At 42.3% G+C, this 27,319-nt stretch overlaps 1 protein-coding gene across 1 annotated transcript in view; it reads right to left on the reverse strand.

Annotated features, from left to right (window-relative positions):
• Positions 1-670: 670 nt before the first annotated feature.
• LOC129099164 (voltage-dependent T-type calcium channel subunit alpha-1H-like) overlaps positions 671-27,319 on the reverse strand; it is a 109,485-nt gene continuing 82,836 nt past the window's right edge. Inside the window, 24 exon segments of the mRNA XM_054608344.1 lie at positions 671-1,800; positions 1,803-2,088; positions 2,606-2,763; positions 4,903-5,065; positions 5,248-5,388; positions 5,536-5,694; positions 7,139-7,260; positions 9,922-10,000; positions 11,697-11,767; positions 12,196-12,329; positions 12,798-12,907; positions 13,595-13,746; positions 16,652-16,865; positions 17,812-17,901; positions 18,472-18,597; positions 19,103-19,229; positions 19,403-19,587; positions 19,725-19,793; positions 21,393-21,516; positions 21,821-21,924; positions 23,772-24,131; positions 24,902-25,185; positions 25,288-25,375; positions 25,998-26,153. Coding sequence (XP_054464319.1) covers positions 671-1,800; positions 1,803-2,088; positions 2,606-2,763; positions 4,903-5,065; positions 5,248-5,388; positions 5,536-5,694; positions 7,139-7,260; positions 9,922-10,000; positions 11,697-11,767; positions 12,196-12,329; positions 12,798-12,907; positions 13,595-13,746; positions 16,652-16,865; positions 17,812-17,901; positions 18,472-18,597; positions 19,103-19,229; positions 19,403-19,587; positions 19,725-19,793; positions 21,393-21,516; positions 21,821-21,924; positions 23,772-24,131; positions 24,902-25,185; positions 25,288-25,375; positions 25,998-26,153 — 4,632 coding nt within the window.

Genomic DNA, 27,319 nt, shown 5'->3' on the forward strand with positions numbered 1-27,319 from the left:
AGCTCTGCCCTGCTTCCCCTCTCTGTCTTTCCAGGCGTAATAACAACATGGCCGACTTCCATGACAACAGATCTGACATTACGCGCACATAGGAAAACGCAGACACACACACACACACACACATACACAAACATCTGCTCTGATCAATGTGATCGAGGAGCAGAGGAGGGGCAAGCAGAACTTCTGTAGAAAACCTGAAGTTGCATATCCCACAATTCCCCCCCAAACGCTCGCATCTTACAAACCACTTCTTGTAAAAGTCAAGAGGTTTTCAGCCAGACGCTGCTTCCTGATTGGCTCGCGTGGGTGGGGACAGTGTGTCAAAAAAAACAAAAAAACTTTGGCTACGGAGTTAGGTGGCTTTAGTCCTGGTGTGTTATCAGTATTAGTCCCAAACACACCATGTACAGTGGGTAACTGTTTGACTGGTACAGCCTCAGTGGATCTGCTGTCCTTCAAGCTGGGTTTAGGAAGATGGATCCACTGTCTATCATTCTAGAGCAGGACTGTACCAGAGTCATGTCTTTTCAGTATTCAAAAACAAATCCTTCTCCCAGTAAACTGCTTTTCTCTCATTTTCTCCCCAGCACCAATCTCCGCTGAGGTCAGCCCCCCAACTTCAGAGATTTAGGACCCATTGATTCACTTCCTGAAGGCTAAAGCCCGATGTTCACTGGGCGGTCCTCCGATTCTTTGCACTGAATCCCGCACCGCCTCCCAGTCTGTTGTCGAAGGGTGAAGAACAGGTGGCCGTGTCGGCGTCTGATAGGCCAGCTGACAGGCCGCTCATGTACCTGGACTGTGGTTGGTCGAAGGTGAACTGGGGGATCGGGATGTACTCCCCCGTGAGCGAGGAGTGCCTCGCTGCGGGGGAGAGGGAGTGCGTCTGCGAGAAAGGCCTCGGGACGAGAGGTGCATGCGGCTGGATGAAGATGTTCGGGCTGATCGGGATGTGTGGAGGCGTGGGTGTGGATGAGTGAGGTGGAGTGTGTGTCGGCGTGGACGCCCGCGAGGCCGTCAGCGTTCGCGTCGGCGAGTGCGCCTGCAGCGGCGCGTGGAGCGGCGTGTGGAGCGGCGTGTGCATCGGGGAGTGCATCTGCGTGCGAGTCTGTGAATCTGCAGAGGCGTCCTGCGTGTGCGGGCTCAGGTCGTAGGACGGCGTCCTGCGTCTCAGCAGCATGCTGCAGTCAGCCAGGTTCGTGGGCGAGGCAATTTGAGGGTGTTCCCTCTCACAGGGCGGGTGGATGGAAATACAAGGAGGACTCATCTTCTTCTTCCTGTGGCCGCCGCCGACCGACTGCACCCTCACAGGAAACGCCTGACCACCTTTCTCCGACCGGTGGGCCTCACGCGCGAAGTGTTGGTCGTAGTTGGAGATGAAGGCCTGTGGGAGGCAGACCTCGATGGAGTGGCGCCGCTGGTCGTCAGGGTAACCGGCGGAGAGGGATGACGGTTTGTCCGGGAAGGCCTGGTTGTCAACGCTCAAACCCTTCTTAAAGTCTCGGTCCGTCAGTCCCGCCCCGAGCAGACTGAGCACGCTCCTCGAGGAGGAGGGCGGCAGCGGGGGAGGAGAGGGTGAGGAGGTGGAGTTGAGAGCGTGCGGGGTGGCGTAAGGGGAGAGGGAGTGGCTACGGCCGACCTTCCCCCTGCCCTCCTGCCCCCCTCCCTCCTCGTCCCTCCGCCCGTGGCAGGCCGAGCTGGTGATGTGGTACACCTCCTCGTCCGCCGGGTCACGGAGGGAGACAGCAGAGGGCGGCCGATGTCTCCGCAGGCTGGCGGGGCGCAGGGGGAGCCGGGGGAGGGAGGTGGAGGGAGGAGAAGCGACGGGGAAGACGGCGTAGGAGGGAGGGAAGAGGGGGAGGAGAGCAGCGGATGCAGAGAGGAGGGAGAGGGAGGAGGGAAGGCGGGAGGGGAAGAGGGTAGGAGGGAGAGGGCGGAGGGGGAGGAGGGGGAGGAGGAGGCAGCGGTGATGGGGGGAGGTATGATGAGGGGAGAGGGAGAGGGGGAAAGGGGAGGCAGATGGACAGAGTTGGGCCTCTCCTGTTGCTCACACCTCTGGGACTCCACAGAGTCCAGTTTAACCGCCACCTGCAACATAAAAAACAGCCGCCATGACACTTTCCATCAATACATAAATAATAATAATAATAATAATAATAATAATAATAACTTTATTTATATAGCACCTTTTTAAAAACAAGGTTTACAAAGTGCTTTGACAGACCAGCCAGCAAGACAGTGCATAAGAAACAAAATGAAATAACAAGTGACAATCAAATAAACAAATAAACAAACAAAATAAATAAAATAAATAAAATAAATAAAATAAATAAAATAAATAAAATAAATAAAATAAATAAAATAATGAAAATAATGAAAATAATGAAATAAATAAAATCAAGTGATAATGGTAAAATATAGTAAACAAATATAAGATAAAATACCAAGACCAAATGAAAATGAACCAATAAAACGACGACATCACATAAAAGCCAATCTGTAAAAATGTGTTTTAAGAAGTGATTTAAAAGAGATTACTGATTCTGCAAGCCTTCTTCTAAATGAACGTCATCAATGTGATATGCAGCTGAACGGGGTCTCCCACCTGTCTGCGCAGGGCCCGCGGGGAGGCGCTGGGCGTGGGCGGGGCGATGCGGGGCAGGGTGAGGGAGGGAGGCTGCTGAGGGTGAACGGGGGAGACGTCTGGAACCTGCAGCAGGGCGCGATCCTCACATGGCTGAGAGTGGACGGACGTCAGTGAGCCTGGAGGGGGGAAAAAAAGAGTGTTTTAATCACACGTGGGACGAGATCACAAGTACACACTCTCAATGCAAACACATGCATTGTTGGAGAAAACACATGCATATTTTTGCATATACAAACACAATTTACTATTACTTTGGGACTTTTTCAAAATTGATTCTATTTGGACGATGATTACACTTTATTTTGACAGAATATTTAGATTTAAACAACAAGAAACAGATATAAAAGTGTTTTCTGTTTCAATTCATTTACAATTGCTTCAAATCTGCTGTCAGAATAAAGTGTTTTTTAATTTAAAAAAAATCATCATCCAAACATAATCAGTGCAGTAGCAGCACTGAGCTGATTATCAGGGATAGAGCCGTTGGATGCATTCGATCCTGGTTACAATAACAGCACCATGTGACTGTGTTTAGACCTTATATAGCACTCCATTAAGTCCAAGTAGACACCTCTTAATACCAGTGTGATTGCAAAGAGATCTCAAATTCAATCTTTGACATAAGTGCTGTGAGATTGTGTAACCAGGGTCTAAGGCGTTCTGCACACACAGGTCCAACACACCTGTGAGTTCAGATGTAATCAGAGTAAAAGAGGTTAGAAACATCAAAGCAAAGTCAGAGTTAGATCTTAAACTTAAGTTCATTTTCAGTTGGTTCCTTCAGGCCAAGCTGTAAAGTCACTTGTTGATGAATCTACCAATTGTAGTCTTAAAAAGTGGGGGAAAAAACCCCACAGATGTGATTATTTTACAATATATATTTTTGTGACTTTGCAGCTCGGCCATGAAGTGAACCGTCATTCTCGTCGGGTATCGAGCCATTCGACAGCTGAGCAGATGAGCCCGTGTGAAGCTTGCAGAGATTCACATAGAATCAGCTCATCCGCTGCAGTCAGTACCTTTGGACAGAGCCGGGTCTGTCCACAGCCCGGCCACAACATGCCATTAGAGTCTGACTGCAGATAGAACAGTGCTCGTCAGTGCTTACAGTTCTCAGCATGTTTCTAAATGCGACTTGTGTCTTGTTTTTGCCATGTGCTTAAAGACCCAAGCCGGAAACTGGAAACATAAATACTACAAATGTAAGTTAAAAAATACACCCTTTCACCCTTTTACTACGACATTACAATAAAAAAAAAAAAAGAAAATCATCTCTGTTAAATGTAGGTGGAATAAGTTTATCTGGAGGGTCTACTTGCTGTTTATCTGTCAATATCTTTACAAAAACTACAGCATGAAAACAAAGGATCACTGCAAACTGACTAGCAACATGGTTTAGGTAAAGGATAAAAGAAACTAAAGATAACTGTCTTATTGATTCTCATTTTTTTTTCTGTTGACAAACTATCCTACTGTAGCACTGAACTAGGTTTGCTCCTGTACTAAAAGAAGTACTAGCTTTCTGCCAGACGCTGCACCTGCGTCTGTCTGATTTTAAAAGTCTTAAAATTTAAGCTACAAGGTTACATATATCTACTGTACTGGATAGTCAAATATTGATTGAGAGTGTCATATCAATAAATGGAAATATATATATATTAGCAATTTCTCCAATTTGGCAGGGATTAAAAATATTAAAAAATTCTGGATTGGGGCTTTTAAATTACTGGAACCCTCTTGTTTTTTTTTTTAACACAAAATTGTCTCAAATGTGCAGTAAACAACTAACAGCTACACTCAAAAAACTACTGGGAGACCGAAGACTCCACACATACCACATACCTGAAACTTATAATTATATAATGAAAATATAATAAAATTACAGTATTAGCCAGCTGTAGATCTAGTTTAGTCAGTCAATTGAATTTCTGTGTCACACTAAACAACTGATCCATCCAACATAACGATAACGAGACGAGACAACATTTTTTTTTACAAAATGTACATCTTTCAGGAAAACATATTAAAAAATAAAGGATTTTTACAAAGTACTTTTACATTCTTTCGAATAACATATTGGTAAGCATTGATTTAGTTTGGTGGTAGAACAATTAGTCCATGTGACATTTATGGAGTATGTTTAGCATCTGTGTCTGTTAGAACAATCTCAGTGGCTGTTTAACACACACACACAAAAAACTCCATGCTGATTTCATGTCACATATTTAAAACACCTCAACATAAGACTAGATTACCTGAATGCTCGTGTTGGGGACTGAGATCTACCTCCTCCAAAGCGTAGGGGGCGCTGGCAGGCCGCACGGGTCGGAACATGTAGCTGTCGTTAGGCAGAGAGTGCATCCTGGATACGGACATCTTCCTTGACGACAGCAAGTCCCCATACTTCTCCTCTTCCTCCTGCAGAGGGAGACAGAGCCCACAGAGTCCAGCACCGACTGTGTCTTTGCGCGTTGATGCTGCCTATAGCAACACATGGATGAAGAAAAAGAAAAAGACATTCAGCCATTTCATTTCACTTCCTGTGTTTAGTTTCACAGTTTGTCAAGTTCCCTGAATGAGCACAGTAAAGTCCTTCCTACCTGTCCAGGTGAATTTGGACACGGCCCAACGTAGGTTCCTCCCGCTGAACTGTTGTGGGAGGTGGCGCTTAATTTGCGTTCCCTCTCCATCGCCATTTCCAAGGCGATCTCTGCGTCCATCTCTGCATCCTCTTTAGCCTCCTGCAGAAGTAGATGCACTTTTACTTTAACTTGTTCTCCATCAAAAAAAGTGCCAAAACCCCAATGAGACAGTCACTTATACATGTAATATGTCTCCATACCTTCAACTATTTACACATACATCTTAGCCTTTTCCAGGTACTGTACCTTGTTGCTTTCCTCCAGATGTTTCATCAACACAGCAACGACCACGTTGACCAGCACAAACTGGGCCATGAGCACAAACGTGACAAAGTAGATTGGCGAGACCAGAGGCAGGTAGGGGAGACAGTTGCGCTCGTTTTGTTGACACTCCCTTAACGTGTCCTTAAATGACACAAGACAAATATTCACACACAAACACACACAGACACACAGACATCAGCAGTTATTACAAGTGGATGTGCATGACCAGAGCACACCAGAGGTTACTGAAACCAGAGCTTTGAAATCTTAACTGTTGATTAGATATGGAGCCTCATTTAGACCTCAGGAAATTAGAAATTTGGAAGAATCTTAAGGCGAGAGGGATTGATGGAGGGAAGCAGAGCGCGGGGCCACATATCAGCATCTGCACTGCTGCTGTAACACTGTGTTTTATGCCCAAACCAGTGAAGTGAGGTGCTCGCATCTGAAAATTAAATATGAATGAAGGAATTTGGAACAAGATGTGGAACAACCCTTCCACTCCACCACTCCTATCAACCTAAACCTCCTGTCTGTCATGCATGGTATCCCAGTGGGTTATGCTTGAGGGTGATTCCTCTCTTTGATTTGTCTCATCTCAACATCAGCTGTCAACAGGTAAACGTCACATTTGTGGATGTGACCGTTTTCTGTCACGTACGAGCACTATTTAAATCAGTGACAGCCGTGTCAGTCGAAATAAATGAATACAAATAAATAAACATTTTGTTATATACATGTATGTGTATAAAAAAATAAAATAAATAAAAACTAGTGGATGGAGGATGAGAGGATAAATAAAGAGAAGCCTCTTTTGGGAGAAGCCTTTTTTAGCTACAGGTTAAACACAGGTAAGTTGTGTCTGCCCTCTACTGGACATAAAGAGAAGTGTGACTGAGGTTGTATTAATGTCCACTGAAAATAATAATAACCAAAAAAAGCTCATGAAAAATCAAGTATGCTAAGTATATATATATATAAATATATGTAAATAAATGAGTATGCTTGTGATTCATTTCATAAATGTTGTTTAGCACTAAGAGAAGAAAGAGTTATTCTCAATATTGCTTTTGCTGTTCAGTTGGCCTATCTAAATATATATTTTGAATCACTTAAAGGCAGGGTTGGTAATCTTACGACACTAGCAAGCTAAATTTGAAAAACCCAGCAAACTCAATGAGAGTAGCTAACAGCACTCCAAAAGTCTCAAACCTGACAGCCCGTCCCTTCAACATTTGATTCATTGATTTCTGTCAGGATATAATGAGAACTTTTTTAAATAAATATGTCAAAATGTTGAAGAAGATTACCAACCCTCTCTTTAAGGATGATTATATGATGATTCCATCAGTACAACATTTTTTAATAAAGTAAAACTCAAGATGTGAGGGTGTTGACATCGCTGGGCTCTAAGCCACTTTATCATTTCATAATTGGTTTTGGAGGTCATTGCTCTGTGCTGTTTATGTGTGTGTGTGTGTGTGTGTGTGTGTGTGTGTGTGTGTGTGTGTGTGTGTGTGTGTGTGTGTGTGTGTGTGTGTGTGTGTGTGTGTGTGTGTGTGTGTGTGTGTGTGTGTGTTCATACTTTCATAATCCCATTCCAGTTGTCTCCTGTGGACACTCGAAACAGTGTGAGGAAGGCCATCCCGAAGTTCTCAAAGGTAGCGTGACGACTCAGACCCTCGCATGGGTTCTGTTCAGTGCACTCTGATCAACACACAAACATGGACAGACATTAATTACACCCCACGATAGACGTTTCAATGATCACACGAGTCCTAACGCTTCGGTCGGCTCTGATGACTGAACACACAAACCGCTGCTAAGCAGTGTGTCACTGTGGACGCGGCAGAGGACAGGAGAACAAAGGCTCCATCAGACCCAGGGTCAATCTTAGAGAAAGCTCTCAGGAGCCAGTTTGCCGACTCAAAACAGCCAGAGGAAGACATCTTCCTTTGTTTCGAAGCCCTCGGGTCACATTAGCAGGTAGCTGGAGAGGCTGGAGAGACAGGAGACGGTCCTTAGAGTATTCTGTGCTTTGTATCGTATTCTACGGGTCAACCGCCAGGAGAAAAAGTGAGAGGTGTGTAGCTCAGAGGAGCTGAAAACGGCAGCTTTCCATGATAATAAATGTCATCAATCTCTAGTCATGAAGGTCTTTCAATGCAAAACTGAAATAAACAAGCAAAGAGACACAACTATAATAATATCTTAGATTTTGTAAAATATAAAAAAAGGGCAACAAGATTCTTTAAAATAACCTAGATGACAAAAAAAGTAAAACCAGTATGAATGAGTGTTTGAATGTGAAGCTAAAAATAACAACTGTTCCGCCTCCAGAAGGCAGAAATAACTCCTTCTCCCAAAGCCTGAGTCACGGCCCAGTGGCGAGAGGACGGAGATTCATTTGGGCATTATGTTTTAAGATATCAGTAATTTAATTTTGGATTCAGATTCAAACAGAAATCTATTCAGTACCATCAATCGGCACCAAAGCTTGAATACAAAGCTGTGAGTCTGAACATTTCTCTTGCCTGTGACGGCATGTCTCTTATCCGTCCAGACTTCTGCAGACAGTCAAAATGTTTAACTCCCAGAATGCCCAAAATACAGTATCACCCATGTCTTAGATCTCCCAAAGAATCTTCAGATCCTACACTGTCTTTGTTCCTGTCTGAGGTTAGAAAGATTTCATGCACCAGTTATTACTGGCCAGTTATTACACAACACTGCATGGAGTGTAAGCAGGATAAAATGTTACCAAGATATTAAAGTGCACACACACAAACTAACCCCTAAAAAGCTCATAGAAGTGGAGGCCTTTAATACTTTGTATCTTATTGCTTCACCACAGCCCTGATGGAAAAAGTGAAGTTTTTGAAAACGTTTCATGGGAATACAGTGACAGTCAAAAGTTTGGAAACACCTTCTCATTCAATGGTTTTTCTTTATTTTTATTTTTTATTTTTTTCTACATTGTAGATTAATATTGAAGACATCCAAACTATGAAGGAACACATATGGAATTATGTGGTAAACAAACAAATGCTCAACAAACCAGAATATGTTTTATATTTTAGATTCTTCAAAGTAGTTGAATGAGAAGGTGTGTCCAAACTTTTGACTGGTACTGTACATGTTAAATATAATATTAAATTATTCTTAATATTTATGTTTTTTAGGTCAGATGCATGTGATAGTTTATTCTCTGGGTTTATTAATTTTAAGGGACTGAACTCCTCAAACATACAGTACCAGTCAAAAGTGTGGACCCACCTTCTCATTCAATGCTTTTTCTTTATTTTTTTCTACATTGAAGATTAATATTGAAGACATCCAAACTATGAAGGAACACATATGGAATTATGTGGTAAACAAACAAATGCTCAACAAACCAGAATATGTTTTATATTTTAGATTCTTCAAAGTAGTTGAATGAGAAGGCGTGTCCAAACTTTTGACTGGTACTGTATGTAAACAGAAGGAACGAGATTTGTTTTCAATGTAATCAGATCAATTATCTGGTCATCAATGTGAACTCTCAAAAACTTCCTTTCGTGTCAAAATGTCCAACACCCAGCATACTGTAGCCTTTCAGTGATGATATGATGTTGAATGTACAATGTAAAGAAACAGTATCCCGATCCTGACCGAGCTCTACTGGAATAATTCTCCACCAAACTGCTGTACAAGCCTGCACCAAAGTATAATTCACTCCAGCAGCCTTTTGAGCCCTGAAACAGGATTTAAAGAGAGGCACAGAACTGGAGAAGAAGGCGTTCGGCACATCCAAAAGCTTCTGTCAGCGTCTTCAGAAAAGCAAAAAAACCATAGCAAAAAAAAAAATGGAGAAGGTTTTTTTACATTCCAAAACGGGGGAAAACAGACATCCTTTAGCTCTAATGTTGCACCCAGCCGAAGCATAATAAGATTTCACAGGGAGCAACCTCTTCATCACCAAGTTGTTTTCATTTTGTCCTCCCTTCTTTGCTAATCCTCATTCTTCACGCATTGTTGCGCTCTCAGAGAAAACCAGTTGGATGGGAGCTGGGCTATTGAGGAAGCAATATGTAAATAAAGGTGATCATGCAAATGTGATCTTTTTCTTGTTAGAAGCCGGTCTCTGATGTGAGAGTGGAGGAGAGAAAGAGAGAAGGGGACACAGATGGAGGTAGAGAGCCAGGATTCAACACAGACGGTACAGAGGGGGGGCGGGGGGAATAGCTGTAAGTCGTGACTGAGGTAGTAATGACTGGATTCAAAACCCTTTTCTGCCAAAGCTTTAAGACCGTGGTGTGTGGGTGTGTCTGTGTGTTTGTGTGTGTCTGTGTGTTTGTGTGTGTGTGTTGTTCCAGTAGTGTGACTGACCCAGTTTGCCAAAGAGCTCCACTCCCAGTGCAGCGTAGATGAAGAAGAGCAGCATGAAGAGGAGGCCGAGATTTCCAACCTGGAAGCAAAACGCACGTTAAATGTCCGTCTGCACACCAAAGCCCAGTGTAACTACTGCAGGGAATAGAAGACATTAGGATTTATTTAATTGTATTTATTTCATTCTAACCATGCTATATGAATTAGGAATAACATATTTACAAAAATGTCTTGCACCTAAATGGACTTTTTTACAGTTTGAGACCAGTCCGACACACATTAGCTTGTGTCCTGAAACGTTGTCTGTAAGCACTCATGTAAAATAATGCATAAAAAACACTGATGGGTTGATGTTGTTTCAGCAGAACAAATGATTTCCATATGACTTGCTTTTCGATCTTTATCCAAAAAACATTTGATTTCAATGTCACAGTTGTTGTCACAGTTTCCAGATGAGCAGAGCGAGCCACATCACAGCGAACAAATACGAGTAAATGATCAAATGATATGTTTCACAGTCGCACGTTGACGTCCTCATTGACATTTCTCCGATTCAAACCTGTGATTGGCCACCGCTCACACTGAGGGTTGTTATTATTGTAATTATTCGCTCGCTGACAGGTGCATACAAAGCCTTGACGTGTTCGTGCTTCACAATTTGGTTTGAATGAAAACCTGCATTTCTATGCTACCTGAATATTTATTGACTTACATTGATGAACTGCCTGGAGGACATTAACTGAATACAACAGAACAGAGCATGCACTAAAAAATGAAATGAAAGCGTGTGTTTTTTGCCCATAAGAAATCACAGAAAGCTTTTTCTATCAGCAGCTTTCTCCTCAGTACACTTAGAAATCTGGTGGTGAACCGGAGTGCGATAAGAAACAGTCATCATGAACGACTTCTTGGGCGAACCCTGTGAACTATACGCACTTCCTGTGATTACATCTGCATCTACCTCCACAAAGTTAGAAAGCTGTCCTCTTGAGCACCCTGTGCCCTGATGGTTATATCTGTACACTTGACATTTAGAAAAAAAATAGCAGAACAATAGAGTCTGTCACTGCGTGTGCATCACAATCGCTGGCGCAGCTGCTGTTTGCCTGGAAGAACTGTGCCAGGCAGAGAGAGAGAGAGAGAGAGAGAGAGAGACCTCAGATACATCCAGGGACATCCTTTAAAATGTAGCGTGTTGACAGGAAAAAGCAGACCGAGCACATCAGGGAGGACCGCGGCTGTTCAGTCTGACTTTTCTTTCTTTTTTTTTGTCTTTTTAATGACGATCAAGGTCCGACGCATGAAAACATGAGGAGAACATCTCTTTGAATTATTCATGTGCTAACTAGTTTCTTTGAACTCTCCATGCACTCTGCTGCACCATCCAATTTTAAAGTATTTGAGCACAAAAGATACTGCTCAATAATTGTACCTCATTTCCTGTAAGTTTTTTTGGGGTTTCAAATGCAAAACCTATATTGATGTGTTTGGAATCCATTAAAATGCAATATTTTATAATAAAACCAAAGGGAGTGCACAGTTCAATTGTAGAGGAAGGAGAGGGAAGGCACAGAAAGAGACATTTTAGAGTCAGAATAAACATTTTGTAATAATGTGGACGGATGTGACTTGAGTTAAATATTTATCAAAAAGCGTAAATCTTTCAGAGGGCTCTCTATCCCGAACCGTCATATTTACCCTATATTCATAAAACACCAGAAAATTGAAAGCAGCCTTTTTGTGTTTTAGACCCCAAAGTCAGAGTCGGTGTTTACCTGTGGGAGCGCTTGCATGACAGTATCCAGCAGAGATCGCATCCCAGTGGCCATCTTCAGGAGCTTCAGCACTGCAGAGAGACACAGGAGCATCTTTAGCTGCTAGCTGGTGCGGCAGAATTTTCAAAATTCACGGCATGATACTGGTACAGTGGGGAGGCACTCAGATTAGCACTTTTTTGTCGAAGCAAGGAGACATTTGTGACAAATTATTGCTGAATTTACGAGAATTTATTTTAAAGCGGTCGGTGACAGAAATGTGCTTCACAACATTAATAACGTTTATGAGGAGCGTCTGTAGCGTTGACTCAAAAACTGACACAAGGACGACATGTTCTGTAATTGTTAACAAGATAAACAGATATAGATTGATTTGTGTGTTTGTGTGTGTGTGTGTGTGTGTGTGTGTGTGTGTGTGTGTGTGTGTGTGTGTGTGTGTGTGTGTGTGTGTGTGTGTGTGTGTGTGTGTGTGTGTGTGTGTGTGTGTGTGTGTTTCTACCTCGTGCTATCCTGAGCACTCTCATGATTCTGATGATGGTAGGATTTATGGGCAGAGCCGCGTTCATTTCCAGCTCCTCCAGGGTGATGCCCACGATGGACAGCGCCACTATAGCAATATCCAGCTGATTCCACCTGATCACACACATAGAAACATGTATCAACATTATGAATTAAACATGTTTTTAAGGGCACTTGGACAAAAATAGCAATTTCCTGGTGCAATTCAGTATTACTAAGTATATGATCTGCCTCTGACAGGCTGGTTAACTCAGAGTGTCCACCATCATTTCTTAATTCTTGATGCTGATTGGTGAGCAGGTTGTTTAGATTAATGGGTTGCCCACCCACTAATCTCTATGGTGGGATAAACACTGAGTTTATGCTAACTACCCACAATCCCTTTAACTCAGTGTACTGAGAACAAGAGGCCATTAAAGTATAAAGTAAGGAAGGAGGCTTTGGATGTACTCATGGATCTGGAGTTACTATTTCACACCAAATGTGTTGCAATTAGGAAACAATGACAAATATAAATAATATAAATAATAATTAGTACTAGATTTTACAGCACTGGGCGTTAATCACATCCCACTGTGATACCTGTCTTTGAAGAACCGGTGTATGCCGAACGCCGCAAGTTTGAGCAGGGCCTCGACGACGAAGATGCAGGTAAACACGTAGTTACAGTACTTCAGAACCTCCTCTAAATACTGGACACACAGACACACACACAGGCAGAGGATTTGTTCATCTCTTATATGCTAGATGCTTATTAATTTCCATTAGCAACACACAAATTCTATCTATAATTAAAATGTGAAGAAAACCAATCAACAGTTTTTACTTTCAGTGGAAAATGAATGTTTGGATGTTTAATTGTTACCTAAAGGGAAATAAAAATCAAGTTTATTTGTCGGAATAAATTACAAAGAGACCATAGAAGAGCAACAGAAAGCCAAACCGTCAAGAAAGAATGTGGCATCTCTCCAAAAATACATCAACAACTTTTGTTTAACAAAATAAATTCGAATGGCTTTTCTTTTTTTTCTGGAGGATGAAAATGACTACGGAGTTATCTGACAAGGAATGTTAAGTTGTAGCTGGGTCAACGGAGTGAGGTTATTTTTGGAATAAGAGACACTTGCCAACATGCTCACATTTGCTGCTTTGACAGGAAACCCAAAATACAGATTTATAGCATGATGTCACTTAGCTTAAGCTAGCCGACACGTCAGTCATCATTAGAGGGACAGCTAGACATCTTCATGTTTATTTTAGAGTGGTCAAAGTAAAAAATACCCTCCAGCTGTATTAAAGGGATTTTTAAATGACAGGCGAATCGTAGTACTCACAAGAAAATCAATTAAAAATGATACTCTCTACCTAAGAAACATTACCTGAGGCTGATTGTAGTGCTCGATGCTCATGGTGAAGACGTTGATGCAGATGATGAAGGTGATGAAGAGGTCCAGGTAGTGGCTGGTACACAGTGTGTGGATGTACAGACGCAGGGGGGAGTAGTCGGCGTAGTAGGGCCTCTGCTTGGCCTCTGGAGAACACAAACACACACAGACCAACATCAAGACGCAGACGGACGAGAGTGAGACTGTGAGTGACTGTGCTCTGAAGATGGAAGTATGACATGTGTCCAGTGGTGTGCACTGGAAGGTGCAGGGGCCGAGGACGGGGGAACCACCACAAAGTTCACTTCTTATACTGGTATTTTATCAAGATATGCTTGTTCCTAAATGGAATTCTACTATTTATGCCCGCTTCTTTTTTGTGTCCTAACTGTGATGACGTCCTTTTTCCCATTATCGCCTCGCCCCTCACAAAGTCTATGCACACCACTGCCTGTATGAAATGTTTAAATAAAAGAGGACATGAGAGTCACAGCTAAGTTATAATAATATTCACTTTATAATTTGAAAGCAGGATTTAAATGTATTAAATGTTAATAATAACTCCAGTTTGCTTAAGGACTCCTTCTTGGATACATATTAGAACTTCTCCTCACCTGTTTCAAGGCATTTTTCCTAGTCTAAAGGGTAACTTTGCTATTTTTCAACCTTTTTTTCCCATGTTTTTGGGTCAAAGTAAGTAAAGGGGACAATTATTTTTGAAATTGGTCAGTATTGAGGGAGTATTGTAACCAGCTGTTAGGAACGGAGCTGTAAGGTCATTGTACAGCGTCAATGTGACATTACGTCCAATAAAAGTGCTTGTTTTAGCTACTGACGTATCAGACGGTCTGAATATTGGGCAGAAACTTTCCCGAATTCTTCTTCCGACATCGAAATATTCAGCAACGAGATTGAAAATCTTTTATATAACACTAAGCGACTCATAATGTCAGACACTTAAAACGATAATCAGAGCCTGTTGGTGGCCAAAACAAGCACTTTTAGTGGACATAAATGATGGTGCCCCAATAGGATAACACTGCAATGCTTGCATGATACCGGACCAATTTCAGAAATTGTTGTCCCAATTAGTCAGTTAGAGAGAAAAACAAGGAAAAAATATGTGTAAAAATACCAAAGTTGCCCCTTTAAGTAATCTTCCCTTCCACCAATATTTGGCAAACAGATCTCTGAACTTCCCTCTACTGGACTTTAAGTAGCAGCAAACTATGAAATACTTCAGAGTGCTCCTTTAATGGGGGCATTATTGCAAGATTCATTGCCTCTGTGATAATTATATTCTCGTCAGGGCTACGTTATCTGACCTAAATGGGACATCTCCATTAAAACCCAGACTACAGACTGTACTTACTGATACGTGTGTCGCCTTTGAATAGTAAACAGACTTTAAGTGTAGCTGTTATCATGAAGAAAACTTGACTTGACTTAACTGTTATAAGGGACGTTCTTTAAGCTAAGAACCTAAAGCCCTTGTTGTTTTGACAGACTGTACTCACATGTCCATTTATGACGAGTGATGATTGTATTTGTGGAACGTGCATGTTGATGTCCACCATGCCCTGCCTGTCTACTGCATGCTTACATGCCTTTGACGTAAAGGGTAAGGGTCTGTGGTTAAGAGGGGCTGCACAGGGTACGTTCAACAACACTATTAGCAAGTAAATACCAATGTATTCTTTGTGTTTAACTAATTAAAACCACAGTTGTTTCACTGTTCAGGGTTGCGAACTAAAAAAGTTGTAGAACAAGTACGTAATGTTGAACATAAACTGGAGTCTCACTTCTCTTCAATGACACATGTTTAACCCCTTGGAAAAATCTCAATAGTCTAAAACTTTGCATCTCTTCTTTTCTTCTTCTTTTGATCGAAAAATTGACTGACTGCATGGCCAATCATTGGAGTTTTCTTTTCTTCTAAAACAGCTGATTAGATTACACCTCTCTGAACCTTTAATAGTTTTAGACCACTGAGACACGTTACCATTACATAAGATGAAAAGAACGGCGCTCTGCTCACACCATATATTGCCTTCTAGTGTAATTCTGTGCTTGATGTGTTAGGTAATTCGTTATAAATTAGTGTTGTAGACAAATGGTGGTGCCATTTGATGTTTCAGCCAATAAGATGATGGAATCATCAGTTTATTTCTCTCTTTTCTCCAGCTTAACATATAACCACATTAAAAGAACATGTTCTTATAAAAAGATACTACTTTTTAGTGTGAGCATTTGGACTTTTTTTGGTGCGTTTCTGATCTTTTTTCCAGCATTTGCATGTATTTTCTACAAGCTGTAACCAAAATTCCTCCTTATCTAACATTCTTAACATATTCTAAAAGCATTTTTTTTTTTTTTAACCAAGATATTTGCAGGTATAGCAGCCAAAACGTCTGCTATGTTTCTGAGTCTGCCAGTCAAAGCGTGTTTACAGGAAATGTCCTTCTGCTGTCCGTGTCGAGAGACGCCGCAGGGTCGGGGGTTGAACATGCACCCGGAGGAAGGGAAGGGGCGTTTCACTGATCAAAATTTTGCAAGCAAAATTTCCTGAGACACATGGAGGAAAGTAGCAACCGCGATCGGCTTCACATGCATTAATTCTACTCATAATTTATCAGCAATAGCAACAAAAAAAAGCCAATATTTAATCATTTTAGAAATGAAATATAGACGAATGAATACTGCAATTTTGCCGCAGTTCAATTGTTTAAAGACTGAGCATACAAAATTTAGATAAATTAATAGAAATGTGCAATTGAGAGTCAGTTAGGTTGGTTCGGTTTTCCAAAGTTTTGCATGCAGGGTTGTGTTAGGCTGCATTCATGCTCTTACATGCATCAGACTCGAGTAGCCCACGCCTTCTGTCAGTGATCAAACACTGTTTGCGTGAGCTAGCCAGTCTTTCAATATCTCTCCCATATTTGGAGTCTGAATACATCTCCCTGATTTCTCTCTCTGTCATTCTCTTTCTCTTTTCTTTTTTTTTTGTCAGGCTCTGAAAGCAGGCAGTGCTCAGAAAAATAGACTACCGACCAGCCCCTTCATTCTCCTTACTCCTGCGCTTTTTCTCTATCATTTTGAGCCTCTTCTCCTCCCGTAGGCGAGCCTCCTCCTCCTCCTGGTCCTGCCGGCACTTGTGGAAGTTCTCCACCACGACACCGACAAACATATTGAGGACGAAGAAGCTGACGATGAGCAGGAAGGAGATGAAGTAGAGCAGCATCCAGGGGTTGTGGTTCCTCACAGGCTGAGAAGAGGAGAGGAGAGGAGAGTAATGAAGATGCTTTTCAGTAGTTTGTGTTTATCGCTTTGTAGAGAGATTTAAAAAAACAACAACTCAGAGCTGTGTTTTGCTCCTTGTTTCCTGCTTTTGATTTAGATACAAATGCTAAAATGCAGAGCCGCACAATATGTCACATACAGGATGCTGGGCAACTTTGAGTTAACTTTCCAGAATTCAAAAGGGTCATTTCACAGTCAGTGTCGCAGTTTCAAGATTAAAAATATTTCAAATAAAGCCGCCCACCAATGATCAAAGCCCAACTAGGCGGAGGCGCTACCCTTGAAGTGACACACCGCTATGCTCAAAGTTCAAATTATTTCAATTTTGACCTTTCAAAGCTCAACCAACGAGCTAACAGCTGTTTGTGACCGTGCCACTCTCTCATGGTGTTTACCTGCTGGGCTTTGCTTCTGCAAGTGTCTGCACTGTGTTCTGCACCCAAACTCGCAGTGAGGAGACAGCGTATTTCTTATCATCTGAAGGCAGCTAAAGACTCCCAACTATTTCAGCACATTACACCACAGGCAGTCCTGGATCTGAGGACCGACTCATCAATTGAAGCTTTGAACTGCCTGCTACAAACTCACCTTTTGAGCTCTGCTTTTGCTTAAAATCTGTAATTACTACATCACTGCTGTTTCACTGTGCTGAGCTTTTAAAATAAATCCATCAGTGTCTCTTCACTTAAAAGTCCAAAGTGTTTTTAGGGCAGGGATTTGCACATGTTGTGGTCAAAGCTTCAACAGTATATAACAGTGCTACTTTGTTTGTTGTTATATTGATTTTATGATATTTTATATTGTGCATGTCAGAGGACCGAGGAGTGTCAGTGTGGTTCCTCAATGCAAAGTAAAATGGGTTTTAGATAAACACAGGATGGGAAATGTATCGGGCTTCCTCGTATCCTTACCTGTTGGTCGACTCCCACTGCGTCCAGCCCGTCATACATGATGTTGACCCAGCCGTCCTTACAGGACAGCACAAACAGAGACATCAGAGCCTGGATAGGAAACACAGAGAGAAGGAAGTCAACACACAGGGATTCTGATTTTTCCTCCCCTAGAAGATCCATATCCAGTCTTGATACTTGAGTCGATATTAGAGTGAATACTACTACTTATAATTTATAATAATTTAACTTTCTATAAAGCCTGGAAGACCATATTTAAGATCTTCTGAAGTCAATCAATACAAATAATCCATCTGCAAATGTCTAGTGCTAAAATGTAAGGCAACCCAACTCTGTCAAATGTAATTTAAAACACATCAATTTATAAGTGGGGGTAGTGGTTTGCTCAATGAGGCAACTTGTGTTAAACATATAATAACAAATTATACAAAAAAACACAAATGAACTACTGTATTTGAGTATCTGTGCCACTTCTGTTGCTATAGATCCCCATAAAAAAAACACAAGCCACTGCTGTATTTACCACAACCAATACCACGTGTATACTGTTGCACAGCAGTTTGCAATAAAATAAATCATATTCTATTGGTAGTTTTAAGTTAGCTCATTTGTTTTGGCCACTAATCTTCCCTCTTCTTCCCTCAGTCCATTAATCCTCACCTGAATCAGGTTGTCAAAGTTGTACTTCCTCCGTATCCAGCGGTAGTGGCCCTCCAGGCAGTCCGACTTGTTGGTGACGTTTTTCATGTCCAGACCTTCACAGTGGTAGAACTTCCCTTTGAACAGCTACAGAGTGAGATAGAGAGAGAGAGACGGAGAGAATGAAAAATGAATGAAGTCTGCGGAAGTCTGCGGAGCTATCTGCCATTCAAACGTTATCTCAATTGCACCGTAGCTTATGGCTTTTTAAACATCCAACTATTAATGCCAGCAGTAAAAGGACATTTCATGGAGCACATTGTTATCGGAGGTTTTCCCTGAGTGCTGGGCTAAAAGCTGGCCTGGGGTTCCTGTTGTCCCTTTTCACATTTAACCTAATTGTCATTCTTTCAAAACACACTCTTACGGAACAACCTATTGGATATTCCAGACACTTCCGATCCCCCCTCAAGACACAGTCACATATCCAGCTGCTCAACAAGACTGACATTTAAGCTACAAAGGGTAAAAGATTTTGTCCTCGAGCTTAGAAAAGCATCAGTGCAGCGTGTGATTGGACCTCTGCCTAGCTTAAAAACATCTCTGTGTTATGAAATTGGAACTTGTGTTACTTTGTGGGAATGCAAAGTACCTGAACCCCCAAGATGCCAAAGACAATGAAGAAGGCGCAGCAGATGAGGACGATGTTCCCGATGGGTCTGAGAGAAGTGATGAGCGTCTCCACGACAAGCTTCAAACCCGGAGCTCGGCTGATCACCCTGGGAAACACAAATAAAGAAGTTTGTCAGTACAAGCACGTATAGTCCAGTACCTACCGACACAAACACAAGTGATAGAATGTGAAATAAGATGGGATACTCCCTGTGTGTGTGGTGCTTACAGTCAGACACATCCACACAAAGCTTCACACACATATAAATACGCCGTGTACCTCAGTGGGCGTAGTGTTCGTAGCAGGCGCAGGACTCTGAGGATGCCCAGGATCCTGTTTCCGCCGGTGTAAGCCAGAGAGACCAGAATGTCGACCAGAGACACAAACACCAACAAACCATCCAGAACGTTCCAGCTGGACTGGAGGTAAGTCTGCTTCCCAAAGCAGAAACCGAGAGCAATGACCTGGAGAAACCGTTATGGAATTAATAAAACGCCACTTTAGCTTTACATTAGAGCTAAAGGTTATTAACGTTTGCTTATCACATACCACAAACTACAGCTGTTCACCACACTGATGGAGAGAAAACAGTGGTGTTTACCTTAATGGCCATCTCCGCCAGGAAGATCACAGTGAACACGTAGTTGGACACACTCAGAAACTTTCGCTCCTGAAGAAGAGAGAGACATTAATATAAAGACATACAGTATAGAGACAATAATGACAATGACGGGACTAGACATGTTGTATTCATAACAGCTCATGTGTTCTTTGAATGGAGGAAGTACCAGCTGTTGTGTTATAGATTTAGAGGGAAATTCACAAAATGATTGTGTTGCTTTTGTGGTTCCTAAACTTTTGCAAACGAGACAAAAAGAAACTGTGAAATTCTCAAAGCACCAGCAAAGGCGAAATGCAGGCTTAACTGCACTGCCAAGCAAATAGCGTAGTAGTATATTACAATGAGGTAATACGCGTACATTTGGTGCCAAACATTCACTTTCTATGCAAATTAGCCTCTTGCAAAAACAGTCCAATTCGCAAAGATCAGCGCTCATATCCACACGCAGTTACAGTGAAAACATAAGCGTCTTCAGGGAGTTGGCGATAATAAAGGGTGCCTGTTCAAACTACTTCATTTTGGGATGCATTGACGAGATGCAATGACAATAGCGTCATGTAACTTACATGACTAAAGCCTCCTACATGTCTATTTTTTTTTTTTTTTAAATAAATGAGAAAAAAACAAACAAGACTTAAATAATCAATGAAGTAATGCTGCTTTCCCTCGTGTGTAAATGAGCATTAAATGCCTCTGCTGCAGTGGGATCGCTGCAGGTATTTAATAAACTCTAAACTTATTTTACATTTCCCCAAAAACGTTGTGGTGCAGAGGAGAATATGGGCAAAACGGAAGGAGAAGGTAAATGAGTCTGAGTCTGACCCAAATCAACCCGAATCGACCTTGACCCTCTGGTTCGGGCTGACTTGGAAAATGCAATCAGACACAAATGAAAAAAGGCAAATTGCACTCAGCTGCAAAACTTCATGGACATGTCTGCACTGGAATATTATTAACACAATATCTTTTGTGAATCGGGCCTTGAGACAGGGCAGGTTGCAGTTTTCAAATGAAGCGCAATTCATGCTGCTATCAGCAGCCGCAATCCATTCTTTGTGATTTCATCCACAGTTTGTTACTTTAGGAGAGTAATGTATTGTGGGTATGTTTTAGCCTTGATGTTAGGCAGTGTTTACAGTTTGTCTTTTGTAGTAAAATCTGCCCAAAAACCTTGAGTCAGGTTGATGTATAGGAAGATTTGCTCCTTTTCCATATTTTAGCACTTTGCAACCAGTGGAAATCAGTGACAAATGTTCTATAAATATGTCTGCAAACAGGACAGAGTCATCTTTCAAGATAACAATAAAATATGTGTTAAGCTAGAAAATGGTGAGCCACAAAAGAAATTGACAAACATGAGCATTTATTCAGTTGTTCAGTAATAACGGCTGAGCACACTGGTCACTATGGAATACAACGTTCTGGGAGCTGTAGTTCCATAACATTTACATACTGTGATATATGTAAACCTGTAAATAACATGAAAGTTGCGTTTATAAGAGAGATGACTCAAAAGCATGTATCCATCACAGGAAGTGTGTGTGTGTGTGTGTGTGTGTGTGTGTGTGTGTGTGTGTGTGTGTGTGTGTGTGTGTGTGTGTGTGTGTGTGTGTGTGTGTGTGTGTGTGTGAGAGTAGTGTGTCTTACATTGCTTTGCATCTTTATATCAGGTCTTTCCAGAGCAATGGTGATGCAGTTGAGGAAGATGAAAACCAGAACAATGTGGTCGAACAGTTTGTGAGAGATCACACTTTGGCTCCACCCACGGATTCTAAACACACACACACACACACACACACACACACACACACACACACACACACACACACACACACACACACACACACACACACACACACACACAGTCATCAATCAAATGTGTCTGGTCGGTTAAAGCTATCGACCAAACAATTAGCGGTGAGAAAACAATAAAGAGGAAGAAAAACGAGAGCGGAGCCACGGAGATAATTAAATAAGGCAATGAGAAGAAAGGAAGAGGAAAGAGGAGAAGGGGAGGAAGGAAGCCAGAGTAGAATCTTACAGATTGATGGCAAAATGTTGTGTGTGAGACTCACTTGCTCTCTGGAGAGAACAAATACAGCGTCCAGTCTTCGTGCTCTTTGCACCAGAGGGGCTTCATGTTCAGAATCTCTTTTTTCAGCCACAACCAGAAAGAACTCTGCAGAGGTGAGAGGTCAGACGTCGACGTTATCACCAAGAGCGACAATCAACACTTTCTTTATCATTTACATTATCAGAATTCCAATTGTCAGTGGTGAAATCACTACTTATATTACATTACAGTCATCATTATCATATTCATGCTGTCATTGGAACAGTTATGGCCAAAAACAATAATTCTGATCCTGAAAAACCTAGAATTGTTTAGTTTCCAGGCAATTGTAACACATATATATATATATATATGTTATGTAGAATGGTGAGATTGTTTATGTGACTAGTAGTGGTGTACTAAAGGGGAAATGCACCTTTAATCCTCTCCAAAGATGGACAGCTCTTGTAGCTAAATTAGAAGTTGTGCTCTAATTTCAGTATTTAGTTTTTTGTATTCCCTTGTTATGCACCTGCAGCCACGACAGCGAAAACAGTTGTTCCTAATTAGAAACTATAACTGTTAGTATGTTGGATGTACTCATTAAAAACTTGTTTAGGAGTTGCTCGGCTATTACAGACACAGTATGAAACCCCTCAGCTCTGGAGAAACCGTGTTTCCCAAAAGAGGAACCTCTATTAATCCCATGGACATGAGGAATAGAATAACGAAAGATACAGTTCTTCAAACATTATTTAAATGTTGTATTACTTCACAGAAAAAGAACAAGGAATGTGCTGGACTGCATCTGGGATAGAAATGAGGAATTGACTTGCCCTTCCAACAACTACACAATAAAAAGCATTATAAAACAATGCATAGTTTAATTTGAGTCTCCACTGTATTGCTGATGTTAGCCCTTCCACATTTAAATCTACTGGGGTACAATAAATAAGTGTTTTTCTTGCATAAGTGGCGATGGAGATAACTGGACCATAACTCCCAACTAAGCTAGTCCGAAAGCTCAATAGAAAGTGTAGCGAAACTCATTAAAGTTTCTAATAAAACAAATAGAGGAAAGCTTGGGTGCACAGCTTCTGTTCTTCAGGATTCTAATTAAAAACAGCCCAAAGTCAAGCCTCTCAGCTTTTTTGGCAGACTACCGCTTTTGTGTGTGTGTGTGTGTGTGTGTGAACTGGATGGAGAGGACCTGCTGCTCGGATATCCTTGGAGCTGAAATATCCCATAATCCCTGACATAGACACACGAGCAAACACACGCACCCGTACATGCATACGCTGATAGAGGCTGTGCTTTAAGCCTCCCGTTTACAGGGAGCCGAGGGAGACGCCTTTTGTTTTCAGTGGATTCCATGGCCTTAAAAAAGTAAATTTGGTGCCAATAAAACCATCAACACTTTTGCCACAGAGGTCATCCCAGACTATGGGGAGGCGTACTCGCTTCTCTACTTCCACACAAATGTACAGCAACACTGACGGTACACTCGCAAGGGACTTTGTTCCCACTGAGAAAACAATTACTGCCCGAGCCAATCAATTACAGCATGACAATTAGCGTTCCCACCAGGCCTTGCAGTGTGAAAACGAAAAAGCACACATTATAATATCTCAAAGTAGAAAGGGAGACAAAGGGCAAAGAAGACGAAGAAGAGCCGTGTAAGTAGAGAGAGAGAGAGAGAGACAGAAAATGAAATATGTGAACAGAGTCGGAGAGGGCAGATTAAGAGATTAAGAATTTACATAAGAGAGCAAAACCACGGAGGCACAAACTGCTCAGCAAACTCATCAACATGCCGATAAAAACTACATTTTCTTGCTCGAGCCTGTGTATGAAACTGTAAAAGAGGCCGGCGTGTAAATACGCTGATGATATCACGCTGTTGACGTTTAAAAACTGCTCAAAGACCTCACTGTAGATTTTGAATATGATATTTTGAAAGCTAGATAACGTACGTCTTCGTCTATGTCATCCTCATTCAAGGAGTCTTCCTTGGGCTCGGCGTTCACGGTGGGGTCATAGGTCAGGGTCCTGCCGTTACAGTCCCCATACTCCGTTATTATGGAAGGGCAGAGAGTGGACGCCTGCAGCAGCTCCAAGGACTCCTGTCGCAGTCGGTTGTTCACCCCGGCTTCCCCCTTTTCCTCCCGACCGTCTTCCTCCTCTCCCCCCTCCCCGGACAACAGGCTCTCTCTCTCCCCGCTGGTGTCTCGCCGTTTGAGGCTCGGTGCTCTTCCCAGACTGTTCCAGCTGGAGCGCCGGCTTCCCCATGAGCGGGGAGGAAGAGGGGAGCGCCGGCCGGGACTCGAGAGGCCCTGCAGAGAGAAGACATAAGGGTAAGCATAGTGGATGTCATTTGAGCAAGAGTTACAGTAGTTTCAAAGGCACTGCCTCGAGTAATTGACGACCTTTGTTATGACCGGCTTGCAGGCAACAACAAAAGCAGAAAATGCATGCCAAACTTTTACGAAATGACAACTGAAATGTATAAAAGTAGGTTATGTAAAGATATTCAGAGGGTGCTTCAATTTGAGTTTTAGGATTGTCAGTCTTTTCTGCAGTCAAATGTTTTCTCAGTCTCTTAGAAAATCACAGGGGATCCACTTTGTCCAGTGAGAAATTAAACGTAGCAGAGGTTAGAATTAAACTTTCTGTGATTGATTGACTGCATTTTCCATTCTTTTTTCTCTTACTGTTCAGTTACAACATCAGTTGTCAACTGGATGAAGTTGTATGCCCATGTGGTCAACTTCATTATGTTAAATGCAATGTTTTCTTTCCCATGAGTAAACATCAAGTCATAATTGGCTCCAGATTTTGTTTCAGGCATCCATGATTTCCTCGTGGAATAAATAACGGTCTACATGTGTTTCAATGCCCTGCTATGGTCAGATATGTAGTTTGGTAGACAACGTTTGAAGCCATTGTTGGCGGCGTATCCGGTACCTTCCCAGTCCTCCTACTCCTTCTCCTCTCTGCAGTTTGCAGCTATACCAAGGTTTAATAATAATGTCTGAGTAGAATCTAGGAGGTTAAGATGTCCTTCATTTTAGTGAATCTGAATGGAGTATTTGATGTAACTCACCAGAGAATGCTGGTCATAGGCTAAAGGGTCCATGGAGGTGGAGCTTCCACGGCGAGACTCTGCATGGATGCTTCCCACATCGGAAAACCCCAGTCCCACCTCGCCGTACTGAGGCACCCCCTCCCTGTACATGAGCTCCTCTTCGAGGACCGACTCCGGTCCCAGAGAGCTCTTGGGGGTCGGCATAGGAGTGGCTGCCGTACGCATGATTATAGGAGGAGCCATCGAGCCTCGCGGGTCAACGTGACCGTTGGCGGTCATCATCAGGGAGTACATTTTTAGCTCTGTGGAGAAATAAAGAGTCATCATCATCACCACCATCCTTTATTCATTCAGTTATTTGGTCATACAGTTTGTAATTCAAATTGTTCATTAATTAAACCTACCAGTGTCTCTGAGCTGTTCTACCTTCTCGTCCTCGGAGAAGTTGTCCGATTTCTTCTCGTCATCTGACTCCGACCGATTAGCATCACCCTACAACACACACACACATACACACACACACACACACACACACACACACACACACACACACACACACACACACACACACACACACACCACCATGCAATTAAGCATTTTCTTTCTGTACTTTTGCAATTTCCTGTGAGTTAACCATGATGGTTGACCAGATCATGTAGAGGAGAGGACCTAAGCCTGTAGGGTGCAACATGATTACAGTGTTGGATGAGGAAGAACTGATCTGAAAAATGTCAGTGGGTTGGTATTGTACTGGTAATAATCTTCATCCTCGCCCTCTTTAAAAGCAGCGGTGCCTTACATGATCTGACAGTGTGTTAATTGAGAGTCCAAACCCGCAGACCCTCAGATGGCTCCATAGGAAGTTAATTAAAAATAAGAGAAGGGCCCCTCATACGCCATTCACACAGTTGTGGATGAGAGATGGTCGTTAAGAAGACATTCATCTTAACGCTGTTCCCCTGGCGTTATATATAAGTCTTCTGTATATTATTACTCTGCTTTCAAATTGCATATTGAAATATTAGAATTTAATTTAATTAAACGACACTGTATTAAATTCTCTCTCTATCTGTCTATCTCTATATATACATATTTATACTACAGTTGTTCTCACCTCAGCCTGGAAGCCCTCTACCAAGATGGCTACGAGTAAATTGAAGAGCACGTAGTTGCCAAAAGTCATGAGAGCAACAAAGTAGAGCGCCGCCCATGGAGAGGTGGAAGCCATGCCGTTATACAACACCACGTTCCAGTCCTCCTGGGTAAGAATCTATAGATTGAATGAAACACAAAGTCAGGTTCACAGATGTGTAATCAACAAAAAGAGAAAAAGAGTCCACAGACACAAAGAAGAGGAAGGAAGAGAGCGTCAAATGGAGCAATATTAGCCTACACAGCCCTGGAGGGTTTTATATACTTTATAAAATGAAGTACTTAGCTACTTATATTGCCATCATGCCGCAATGCTTCAACGTCACACACAAGGGATTACCACCAAGTGTTCGTGGGCGTTTGTGTGTGTCTGCGTGCACCCGTGTCTAAATCAATGTAAGTGATGAAAGCATTAAAAACTAGGACGCTCTTCATGATGCAGCATGAGAGCTCGCTCCATCTCTGCCCACTCATTAAACGCTGTGGCAGGAAGGCAAGTCACTCTGGGAATGTGTGTTTTTACTTCTGCATGTACTGCGGCTAATCCACAGAAAACTACTGCAAGTGTATAGCGAGCGTAACGTCTCCACATGACAGTCCGTTCTGGATAAAGTGCTTTTTCAGCATCATACTCCTACACACACACACACACACACACACCAAAGTGAGAGAGTCCACTGCATTCTGTGTTCCACCTTTCTGCTGACGCATCCAGTAAAGAAAAGAGGACAATCTATCTGCAGCGATTGAACAATATCTCCACACACAGGGAGAGAAAGAAATAGAACTGATAGTGAGAGAGGGTGTGCATAAGCAGAATTTCTCACTTCCCAGCACTGGACTAATGAGCACAACTTGGCAGTTCAGTTTGGCAAGCACACACACACACACACACACACACACACACACACACACACACACACACACACACACACACACACACACACACACACACACACACACACACACACATTAAAACAGTCCAGGCTCAGTTTGACATTTTGATTTGAGATGGCCAAGAAATACACATGGCCTGTGTGGTGATAAAAATATACACAGGCTAACACACTGCCCAGTTTATCTGGTACAACTACACTGTACAGTACCGAGGATGTGATGCTACAGCTGACGTTTTTTTCTTCTTGTCATACTTGGCTCACTCTGAGCCAGTAAGGAGCTCTCCGGATCTCTGGTTTTGACTGGAAGCCAGTCTGTCTCGCTGCAGAAACGTCTCGAGACGATGCAGGCATGACTGCCAGCCTGTAGTTCAGCTGTACGGGTTTA

This window comes from Anoplopoma fimbria, chromosome 11 (genome assembly GCF_027596085.1).
Source record: "Anoplopoma fimbria isolate UVic2021 breed Golden Eagle Sablefish chromosome 11, Afim_UVic_2022, whole genome shotgun sequence".
Classification (NCBI taxonomy): Eukaryota; Metazoa; Chordata; class Actinopteri; order Perciformes; family Anoplopomatidae; genus Anoplopoma; species Anoplopoma fimbria.